The sequence below is a fragment of the Triticum aestivum genome, chromosome 3B (assembly GCF_018294505.1).
Source record: "Triticum aestivum cultivar Chinese Spring chromosome 3B, IWGSC CS RefSeq v2.1, whole genome shotgun sequence".
NCBI classification, from domain to species: Eukaryota; Viridiplantae; Streptophyta; class Magnoliopsida; order Poales; family Poaceae; genus Triticum; species Triticum aestivum.
In genome coordinates, this window is record NC_057801.1 from 762909747 (window position 1) to 762921394 (window position 11648).

The following is an 11648-nucleotide window of genomic DNA, read 5'->3' on the forward strand; positions in this document are numbered from 1 at the left end:
CATCAAGGCGACCTTTCGGAAACATCAGATCAGGCATACAATCCTTCGGAATTTTCTGTTAAAAAACATAATAACATCGTAGTTAGCAATGTAATTTAGCTTTAGAAGAATATGTGCAAAAGATACATGGATGTCATAATAATAAAAAATCTTACCATGCCATCTTCATGGATGTTATCATAGTTCAACACGTGCACTAGTGGCACGTATTGACCATAATGTGCAGGAGTTTCATAATTGGTATTATAATTCTCAACGTCGATAATAAATGAGATAAAATGATCTTTCTCCTCATAATATAATTCAGCGCCATCAGTGTAGTAGGTTCTGCCTACCATCTTCCGTACAGTTTTTGAAGAATAAAAATAAGCTGTCAATGGAAATAAGATGTCAACTATTTTGAAATAAACAATATATATTACTTAATAAATATGTTTGAGAAACTCACATAGAGGTAGAAGTGGAAGCATATCATCAAGGACCCAAATGTCGATATTCTCTTCGTCGATGTCATCTTAAGGATCACCAAGATCGAAGGTGACATGCATACCCTCCTGAAAATCATACGCCTTGCACAGTGCTTCCCAATTCGAGCAACCAAAATGGGATACGCTCTCCGCATTGTATAGCTTTACAACAAAATCATATTTTTGATGGGTCCTGAGTTGAACTATCTTTGTCTCCATATTCTCATGATCTTCGAATTTCAGATGCTCCAAGACATAGTGTCTTGCATTGCATGGGATAAGCTAGTCGAATTGTAAAAGCCGGAAATTAAACGTTGAAGAAGCAGAAGTCATGCTTAATTACGAAAAAGACTTGTCATCATTGCGTACCGTTTCAACATCGAAGGTCACATCGAGCTTAATACTGAAGCACCAACCGTCTACCAGGTGAGGCCTGTCGCACAGACCCCGGTCGCGCCGCAGTAGTCGCCCTCCAGGATCCTATCGTCGTCGTCGTCAGATATTTCCTTTGTTGATAATTCAAAGATTAAACTTCTAAAATTCAATATATGTACTACAAATGCAAAATTAGATCATTATTACTCATCAGGGTTTCACTATCGGTATGTTGGGTCTTTTCATGATAACTCTCAGCTCACGTGGTGTATACATTCGAACGTCGGTGATGGTCGCTCCTCCTTTCGTCCCCGAGTGCATTACACCAAAATGTCTAGCACACGGGAACGAAGGAGAAGCGACCCCCACAACAACAGTCAGGATTATTCTTCCTCTCTCATATATGGTGGACACTCCCTCACTGGTTTTTCGACCGTCGGTGTTGGAAGCTCCTATTTTCATTTCAAAGTGCATTACACCAAAATGTCTAGCACCTTGAAATGAAGAAGCTTCCCCCACGACAACAATCGGGATTCTTCTTCTCTCATATATGATGGAGACTCTCCTCACTAATTTTTTGACCCCGACAGACTTAAAGTCAACCCGAAATGTCGTTTAATTATCTTTCTACAAAATCTGGGCAACTCGATATTTCCTACATATTCTAGCACAAGTCTTGACAAAATTCACGAAAATATTCTGGCATGATCTTTGCTAAAAAGGACATATATCGAGCGCCTGAAATTTGCCGGAATGGAAATTAATGAACGTTTCGGCAAAACATAGGCCACTCTGAGGTGTTGCCCGCAAACATAGGCCACTTGGGCAAGCAGTAGTATTTGAAAGACTTACATTGAAAATTTTCTACTCCATGGAAATTGTCACAGCTACTCATCTACTACTCTACTACATCTATCAAAACATCTACATCATCATCGACATGGGGATTTGGCTAGTCTCACCTCGAGGTCGGAGGAGGTCGGTGACGGGACGACAACGGGGATGATGCAGGGTCCTTGATTTCTATAAAAACAAAATATAAACAAAAACATTATTTTCCTCATTTTAGGGTTTAGTGGACCCCTAAACCCTAGAAAAATCCCCTGGTTTTTTACCTACTGTCTACTTCTTGAACCATAGAAAAATGGCCTAATTTCACATAACTTAGAGGTTGATTGCTGAAATATATTTGAAAATATACTATGAACCCTAGAAAAGCCCTAATTTCAGAATATAACAAGTAGAGGACTAATTATTTTCTAATCTATTCTATTCAAATAACCTAAATTCTATTCTATTCAAATAATCTACATGATTGAAAATTTTCTATTCTATTCAAATAATCTACAATACTAGATATCTTTTAACCCCTACATTTACTAAAAACTGACATTCTACATTCTATTGTATTCGAAACGTAAAAAAACCCTACATTCTACAAGAACAGAGGGAGGAGGGATGGAGAGAGGTAGGAGGGATGAGGGAGTGAGGGAGGAGAGAGAGAGAGAGGAGGAGGAGGGAGGATGGTGCCTGGAGGAGGAGGGAGGGAGGGAGGAGAGAGATGAGGAGGGTGTCTGGCCGAGGAGGGAGGAGGGAGGAGAAAGGAGAGAGCGGGAGGAGGGAGGAGGGAGGATGGGCGCGGGCCGGGGGAGGGCGGCCGGAGCAGTGATGGGGCAGGCCACCGACGAGGGTGGGAGAGAGAGTGGAGATGGAGAGTGAGGAGGGGAGACTGAGAGGTCAAGCGTGGACGATGATAACTTGGGCTTATTAGTGATGCGTTTCTAGGACTTAGCGTTGGTCCTAGAAACGCGCTATTACGAAAGTCAACAGATGTAGCGCAGGTCCAAAACAGGCGCTACTGCTAAGTGGGGATGGGCACCTGGGCTCGGGCTGGCCATAACATCAGCGCTGTTTGCCAGAACGCGCTACTGATAAACACCTACTAGTAGGGCTTGAAAGTAGAAAGCACTACTACTAATTAGCAGTAGCGCCTCCGTCTAACCCGCGCTGCTGATAAGACTCTGTGTATAAGGTTTTCCCTAGTAGTGCATGGTTTTCTCCTTCGATGTCTTAGGCGTGTGGGGGCGCTAGATCTTAAGTTTGACGGCGTGTCCGAAGTAGTGCCCCGGTTTGATTCGTTCGACGGTAATGGTTTCGCCTTTGGTGAGCCACCTTGGAAGTCCCCAAAACTACAAATCAGGGATGGAGCCGCATCGAACTCAGGTGTAAAGGTGATCCATCATTTTTTTCTTTGGTGGCTATTGTGGTGGTGTGAGAGACAGGTGACAGGCGTTGGTGTCAATCTCAGAGGATTTTTTGGTCTTGATTGTAATTTTACTTCTTGCTGATATTCCTTTGTGCAAAGGGTAGCATTCTACAGTCTTTCCCACTTTGTCAGGTTGCTCTGTACGTGGCTTGTACTATGATTTTTACGATATAATGAGACACTATTATCATGCAAAAAAAAAAGAATAACTTTTGGCCCAACTCACCAGGATCCATATACGGGTATCGCCCACCTCTCTTTGAGAAAAAAAGGATCTGGGCGATCTCATCTGCCCCCAACTTCACCGTCCAAGTTGTTGTCCGTTGTCCCTGCCTCATTCGTCCGCCACTCCGGCGACGGGAGGGGGTGGGGACCCTGGTGCTTCGGCAGTGGTGCTTTCATGAAGGAGACGACGCTGCGTCGGAATAAATTGCCTCTGCTCTTCCTCCACGGCGTCGTGCCAACCGGTGGCGTCAGGGGGGGGGGGGGGATGTGGCCCGGTCGTCTCGCCGATCTCTGGATCCGGCGAGATTTGTGGTCTGGCGGTTGGCCGTCGACACTCTCGCGGGTGGCTGTTGTAGTTATGTTTGATGTCCTGCACTTTGGTGCGTGGATGCCGGCACGTGGCGACGATCCTCTTCGACTACATTGGATGAAGTTGACAGCGTCAAGATCTGGTGACCACGGGGAAGATCCCTGGCCGACGTGCCACAAAATCTCAGTCTTGTCGCTTGCCGCGGCCCGATTCTCCACAATCACGTCCATGTCTTGCCGTGTATAATATGATACGCTCGTGAGCTGTTGGTCACCCGATGGCTGTCGAGCATCTCGTATGGCACAACACAGTTGTACGGTGGCCACTGCATCCGATGACTGATGGAAGATTTGCAAAGGTCACGAGGCCTTTCATGTTCTATACAGACTGAACACTACAACAACTCAACTCTTAAAGAGCAGAAGAGGTGCACAGTTAGAAATCACACTGAAATAGGTTCACTTGGATGTACAGAGAGAGCAACACCTTGCAATGCAGGCATGCAGCAGTACATTAATTATAAAAAGCAAACGGGACATTTACTAATTGTGCAAGGTCGATATTTACCGTTATTACCTGTGTTTTCAGCTCATCAGATTGTAGTACCATCTCCGCAACGGTCTTCAATGTCTGCAATGGTAAGAAGCTTTCAACTGCAAGCTTCTGGCAATGATTGCAAAGTAATGAAACAGCCCATAGTGTTTGCTGCTCCTTTTTTGCAGGTTATAATTAACCTTGGGCTTCTACCTAGGGAAGTTTTTACAGTGTGCACTTTGGGTTCGGTTCTCTTGTGAAAAAACAGTTCAGTATTCTGCATTTTTCTCCTGATAATTGAATTCAGCTACTGAAGTAACATCAGTGTGAGCTAATTAGGTAGGACTGCATACAGTGACCTCGAAGAGATATAGACCTATATATGTGAAGAATTTATAAAGTGAGAACTAGTGGCTGTGCATGCAACTGTCACCCACTGGTCAATGTTCCAACTATCACTCTACATTCTCAGCTTACTCTGGCCTGACCTCTCTATGATCATGTTCATTCTGAACATATATGCTCCGTAGTATGTTCCAATCAACAGTTCAACACGTGTAGTACTCCGCCTCAAAATAAGTGACTCAAGTTTGTACTAATTTTGTATGGAGGAAGTACCTCACTACTGGATCAATTAATCTGGAAAAATTTCAGGTTGCCAAGTCCTTTCAAGAACACTACAACTCACCGGAAAAAGGCAATCATTACCATGTCCAATTCTCGCTAAATACTGACCATTAAGAAGGCCACCAGATAAAAAGGCAAATTTAGTTCTTCAGTTAAGGAAATATAGTGACATGAGGCATATCGATTGCTAACAATTTGATACAGAGAAGACCACTAGATAATTTAAATAAAGCAAAATCAATACCTGAGACAACGAAAATTCACACACGAGTCTGTTCAGTCGGCACATATTTCAAAAGCAGAGCAAAATTAATTTCTAATTTCAGCATCAATACAGCATTAGTCACTTCAGCCCAAAAGATACCAAGACAAGCAATAGAGCTCATGCAGCCACATAACAGTCACAGCTTCCAATCATAATTTGTATACATCAATGCAAAAGGAAGAAGTGGCCAGCAGGATCATAAGCGATTCAATTCATAGATACTGGATATACAACATCTAGGCCGTTAAGAAGCATCACCTCACTCAACAGGCGTCAGATGAAAGGCGGAGCGTTCATAGCATAACCTTCTAGAGCCGGAAAGAAGGTATGCTTAACAAGACTCTGCTTGAGCCGAGCTCCAGGCATACATAATCTTCGGCGACCACAACGGAAACTGGCAATCAATTTGCCATCACAATCAACATGAAGCAGCCACCCATAACCACAAACCAGCAAGAGCACGCCACCATCCACCAAAACAACGTCCACATTCCGATGGTCGTCACATGCTCCAAACATCCCCTTGAACTCCGCAACCGGCAATTCGATTCGGTATTTCAATTCCCAAACCTCGTTCTCGTAGTTTTGCAGCACCCATATATCAACATATTTCGTGGCGTTGCTCTGGCAATAGAAGCCAAGCGTGTCACTCATCTCGAAGTATACGAGTTGATGGGAACAAACGGAGCACGCATCGTTCGGAACGACTCCGCTATGGTGTCGAACACTATTACCACCGGTTCGTTGTCACTCTCATAGCGCTTCGGATGCCAGTGCAGGCTATCATGCAGCCGGGCAGGCAAGTTGAGGAGGTACGCCGACAATGTTTCCGGCCACGCGATGGACCTCGGCGACCGGTCGGAGCCCAACGAAAGGATATAGCAGCAAGTTTGGTGTTTGGGTAAGCCCTTGATGAAGCTCCTTCGCTGCAGTAAGAGGCGGTACTCGCCGGTAGGCTGGTGCAGGTACATCCCCAAGGTCTTGAGGAAGTTCCATGGCGGCAGCCTGAGGTAGGCATGCTCACGCGTGGCCGGATTGCAGACGGAGAAGGTTCGAGGGAGAGTCGCGTGGTTGAACTGGGAGAGGACGAGGAGGCCGTCGCAGGAGGCCTCCAGATCGAAGCCCTTGTCAAACCGGGCGACGGTGTGGAGCTGGGCGTCGGCGACGGCCCGGTGGTCGAAGGCGAGGATACTATTGTACTTGACGCCGAGGCCGTCGCCGGGGAAGATGGGGAGGGCGGGCTGGCGGGCATGGTGCGCCAGGAGGAAGCGGCGGGTGGAGGTGACGAGGCGCCAGGCCCGGCGGACGGCGCGGCAGCGGAAGAGGGTTTTCTGGTCCAGGTGGACGAGGATCTCCCAGATGATGATCTCGTCTGGGAGGAAAGGCGCCGCTCCTCCGGCTGCTGCCTCTTCAGCCATGGTCGCCGGCTGGGAGCTCTTCCTGGAGGTGTGCCGGTGCCTGCCTGCCTGGTGGCGGCGGAGGGGAGGCAGCAATAGTATGGTACGTAGATCTTTCAGGTGGTAGAAACGAAATTGAGATGGCCTCGTCTGCAGGTTCCAAACCCTACAATAGATCTTTTTGTAAGAAAAAAAAACAAATATTTCACTGACAGAAAACATGCACATAATTCATGTTCAAAGGTTCAGAACTTCAGGCAAAAAAAAAAGGAGTGTGCTTAATTATTTTGTAAGAACCCAAGCATATCGTGGACTGAGGATGGTAACTAGACTTAGGTTGTGTGAACAATTGACTGATCAGCAGGCAGCCCTCCTAAATTGTAAGGGACACAATTCTTACCAGGGACTATATAAATATAATCTACATTACGTACCTCGCTGGAGATTGTCAACTTGAGTTTATTTACAAATGTACTCCTTCTCCCTCTGTAAAGAAATATAAAACCGTTTATAGATCACTAAAGGGAGTAGGTAAGGATGGTATTAAGAGAAGAAAGTAGGGAAGCAGAAAGTGACATTGCTCACAGTTGAGGAGCATGCAGAAGCACATGTACAAGTCTGGCGGTGGCAAGTTGTCTAGGCAAAAAAACATAAGGCCAAGAAACTCCCTGCTGCTTCGTGTTCTCCACTGCATATGCTGCATCCGATGAAGTTTCGGCGTTCCACCAATGCCATTGATACCCGAGCAAACATGCTGCGAATCACATCTCAACAGACACCACTTTCATCTATCAGCTGCTGGTCAGTCAGTGACTGTGTATCATCTCGCATGCATGCAATGAAATCAAGACCTGGAAGATCTATATGTATGGCACCGGCTGATGGCAGAGCTATAAAGGCAACAAGGCCTCTCATGCTCCAAACAGACACTGCTACAACAGAGAACACTTGCAGCGCAACATCACATTATAACAGGTAATAACAGGGCATTTACTAAATTTTTGCAGAACAAGAGCAATCGACGACGGAACATCAAGGGTTGATATATACCATTATTACAAAACTAGGGCAAAGGTTGCTCCCATATAAGCTAGTACTCTGTGACAACTGAACATTACTTGTCCATTAATCAATCACAGCCATAATAAGAGGAAACAGAAAAACGCGGCAACTTGATATGTGAGACAGAAGAAGAACCAGCAGTCGGGCATTTTGTCCACCTCGATGATTATTCCAGTGTACAGACGGGAGGGTTCCTGGTGGCATCTCTCGAGAAACTACTACCATGGAGGCACTTAGAACAGATCAAAGTACACCATCGTGTCCTTGGCCATGACTAGCAAGAGCAGCTTGAAGTATATCAAGGCCCACTTCCTGGTGATGTCGTGGTGGACGTAGTCCAGGAGGATCTCCTTGTGGAACATGTAGACCTGATGGTATACCGACGCGATCAGGAGAGAAGTGCTGATGCTGTTCTTCGACACCAGGAGCAGAGTCGGGATCATGTAGAACGTGACTTTTGTCATCATCTCGGTCCGCCTCACTTTCAAGCTTTCAAGTGTCAATGGACTGCTTCTGGGCTTGCTAATGGTTGCTTCCATGGGGCTGAATGCTGCGACCTTCGCTGAGGCTCCCTCCTGTGATTTCAGTGCATCGGATTGTACCATCCCAGCGATTGTCTTTGAGGTCTACAAGCATAGGAAAGTTTCAATTGCAAGCTTCTAGCAACGAATGCTGGTAAGTGAGAAAACAAACTGATGAAACACAGGTCTCATAAAACTGGCACCAGGAATACAGCCGCACCTGCTGATCAGAAGATCCATTGGAGGCTCCAGTAGAAAACCAGCGAGGCAACATGTGTGTGCCACCGAGTCGAGATGCCTGCTCATATCCTAGAATCTGCTTGCATAAGGGAGGATAAATGGCACCACAAAAAATGAATTATTACGAGTACAATAGGCTCATAAACTGAAGGAGAGAATGTAATAATAGAAGCAGACATGCATACGAACAGAAAGTTCTTAAAAATTGTACAGCATGCTGAGAAATGAAATGATCACTGATCACTCAAGCAAACAAAATGCACTATTGGTATTTTGGCCTTTCATCAGTGAAATACATAGGTAACTACATAGAGCAGACTCATAAACCAGCACCTGCCAAACCTAACACGCTATTAGTGTATTTTCAGTCATTCAACAGTAAGATAGATATAACTACATAGAGCAGACTCACAAACCATGCACCTAGAACCCTACTCTCTGTGTGACAAGCAGAAGCAGAACTGTACTACAAAGTCCCTGTTCTCGATGCAAGATGACGAGTTATAGTTCCGCCTTTAGATTTCAATTATCCATGCACTAGGGAGAACAGCTATTATTGCACAATGCATATGAAGGATGTCTAAAGCACCATCAATGAATTTGACAACTAGAGCATCCTATCTCATGTTGGCACTACCACTAAAATTATTTCACAATAATATACAATGATGGCAGCATCAATGAATAACAACAATACATATAACTATTATTTCACAACAAGTACAGAAAGTTCTTAAAAGTTGTACATCCAATGAAGTGACCACTGATCAGTCAAGCAAACCAAATGAACTGTTGGTATTTGGTCTTTTCATTAATGAGATACATAGATAACTAAATAGAGAAGATTCACAAATCAGCACCTGCTAGATATCAATGATCACTGATCAATCAGGCAAACCAAATGCACTATTGGTATTTTAGTCATTCATCAGTAAGATATGTATAACTAGATAGATCAGACTCACAAACCATGCATCTAGAATCATACTCTCCTGTGAAAGCAAAAGCAGAACTGTACTACAGTATGACAAGTTCTAGTTCCTCCTTCATGTTTCAGTTCTCCATGAACCAGGGAAGAACTACTACTGACCAATGCATATGGAGCTTATGTAAAGCAACATCAATGAATTTAACACCAAGTACGTCCTATCAAATGCTGGCAGTACAGAGTGCATAAAAAACTATAGAAGACTACATATGTGCCAAGTAATCATAGATAGTTCTATCTTTTTCATCGGCAATAGAAAAATATAATAACCGCAAAATGGAAGGCACCAATGAAGAGTATTGACTCGAACAACGAAATATCCTGTTTGCGCATAATCAGCAGTTATATACTAATAGCAGGAATCTCCCTTGTTGAAACACATTAGCATAGTGATATGATATCTCCAAATGTACTCAGCATTCTTTTAGTCAACTACTAGCTCAGGCTGAAATTTACAAAACAAACCAAAAGTATGAAAGGATACCCTTTTCGGTTTATGTAAAGTAAAAATAACACTTTAAGATTCGCTGCCTACATGATTACATCCCTAACTCAATGTCATGTGTAGTCACTATTGCGCCACAATGAACGCCAATCTCACCAACTGTTTATCAACCCAATTGAGAGTTTTGCTCAGTTTTCGTTCTCAAACTCGATGGCTTTGGAGATGCAGTCAGCCAGCGCAAAGATAAAGAGGTAGGTTCACCTTACGCCACAAACCTAACTCGCAACATAAGCTTGATGAGGCAGGAACGCACAGCCAAAATTACTGACTACAAAATACTTACTTCATTTTCCCATCACTGTCCAGGACACGATAGAGCGAACTAGAGATGGTACAGATCATACAAGCATAACTAGAATTCCTAGATACAAAATCACTGCATGGCTTAGGCCTATACAAGCTAGGAGTGTAAGTACAACACAACCACCTAACAGAAGACAGAAATCCAGCCCCCGCGGAACGGAATCAGGCAATCGCACAAAACGATCAGATCGAGCACGAACGAGCGGCGCATCACGCTTACTGCCCCATAACCGGAGCGACAAACAGACAGTCCAGTCGGCGTAAGCTACCAGACAGAGAGAGGGGGTGAGGGAGGGGCGGACCTTGGAGAGGCCGAGCGGCGAGACCGCCGCCGGTTGCCGCGGCGACGGGGCGGGGGATGCGGCCGCCGGATCGCGGGGGAGGGTGGAGAGCGCGCGGGCACCCCAGGCCCCGGCGAGCGGCGACGGCGCGGCCGCGTCGGCGCGGGCGGCGGCGAGCGCTAGGGCTTTGGATCTGGTCAGCAATCGCGACGCCATTCTTTCTCTCTCTGTTCTCTCCCTCTCTCTCTCTCTCTCGGAAGGGAAAGGAAAGAAGGATGGTGGTTTTTCTAGGACGAGTGCGAGTACACGCAAGCAGAAATGGCCTGGCCCAGTATTTACCGGCCCACACTTGCAAGGCCGAATAGACACGAACCAGGACCCCTCGCGGGTATCCCTTAAAAAAAACGGCTACAGACTTGGAGGCTCTTGAAGGGGGGCCATAATACCTCCAAGCCCATCCAAGCAGGATCCAAAGAGAACCAAGACAGTTGTGATCCAAAGTGACAAGAACTCGAGAAAGATTACCACCACCAACAAAAATGATGCGCGTTTGGCGGGCCTCTCAGGAGGGTCGCGCCTGGCGCAATGAGTATCCTAACATGAAATTGTCGTGGGGCTGGCAAACCCGCGACAATTCACGAGCTTCGTGACCTAACGAAGCAACATGCCCCCTCTATCGTTTGTATTTTAGAAACTCAAATAGAGGGCTCCCGTGTGGAGAATTTAGTAGGTACTTTGGGTTTTGATAAAAGTTTTGCAGTTAGCAGTTCTGGTAGGAGTGGAGGAATTGGTCTTTTTTGGAAAGATGAAATAAAGGTCGAAGTTATCGGTTATTCTAAGTACCACATTGATGTTACTATTGATGCACTTGTTGAATTTCAAACAAGAGTTACCTTTGTTTATGGCGAGGCCCAGGTAAATCAGAGGTACAGAACATGGGACATGCTCCGTGGAATTGCTGGCTTGAGTAACCTCCCTTGGGCGGTGATCGGTGACTTTAATGAAGTTATACACGCACATGAACATGATGGAGTAGGCCAGCGAAGCCAGGCTCAGATGGATGCCTTTCGAGATGCATTGGATACGTGCAGTCTAACTGATGTTGGCTACAGAGGCACTACATGGACCTTTGAGAAAAAGGTGGCGGGTGGCACGTACACTCGAGTCAGGCTAGATAGATGCGTGGCCAACACCGCGTGGTTATTGGCCTTTCCTTCGGCAGTGGTGGAACATAAGATACCGGCCTCATCTGATCATATACCTATCTTGCTGAAGATGATGG

General features: G+C 45.5%; 1 protein-coding gene and 1 pseudogene across 1 annotated transcript; both read right to left on the reverse strand.

The window, feature by feature from the left end:
- Nucleotides 1–5189: 5189 nt before the first annotated feature.
- Nucleotides 5190–6532, reverse strand: LOC123066415 (putative F-box protein At1g30920; annotated as a pseudogene).
- Nucleotides 6533–7435: 903 nt separating this feature from the next.
- On the reverse strand, nt 7436–10672 carry LOC123072275 (succinate dehydrogenase subunit 4, mitochondrial). Its single transcript, XM_044495843.1, has 3 exons — nt 10388–10672; nt 8270–8365; nt 7436–8154 (listed from the first exon to the last, which is right to left on the reverse strand). The coding sequence occupies exons 1-3, from the start codon at nt 10580–10582 to the stop codon at nt 7762–7764; spliced, it is 684 nt and encodes a 227-aa protein (XP_044351778.1). The 5' UTR covers nt 10583–10672; the 3' UTR covers nt 7436–7761.
- Nucleotides 10673–11648: the final 976 nt, after the last annotated feature.

Excerpts from the sequence above, each read along its gene's own strand:
- LOC123072275 (XM_044495843.1), bottom strand. The coding sequence starts at position 10,582 with ATGGCGTCGCGATTGCTGACCAGATCCAAAGCCCTAGCGCTCGCCGCC. Across the intron at positions 8,366-10,387 it reads CGCCGCTCGGCCTCTCCAAG|ATTCTAGGATATGAGCAGGC; the intron begins GTCCGCCCCTCC and ends TTATGCAAGCAG. Across the intron at positions 8,155-8,269 it reads ATGGATCTTCTGATCAGCAG|ACCTCAAAGACAATCGCTGG; the intron begins GTGCGGCTGTAT and ends CTATGCTTGTAG.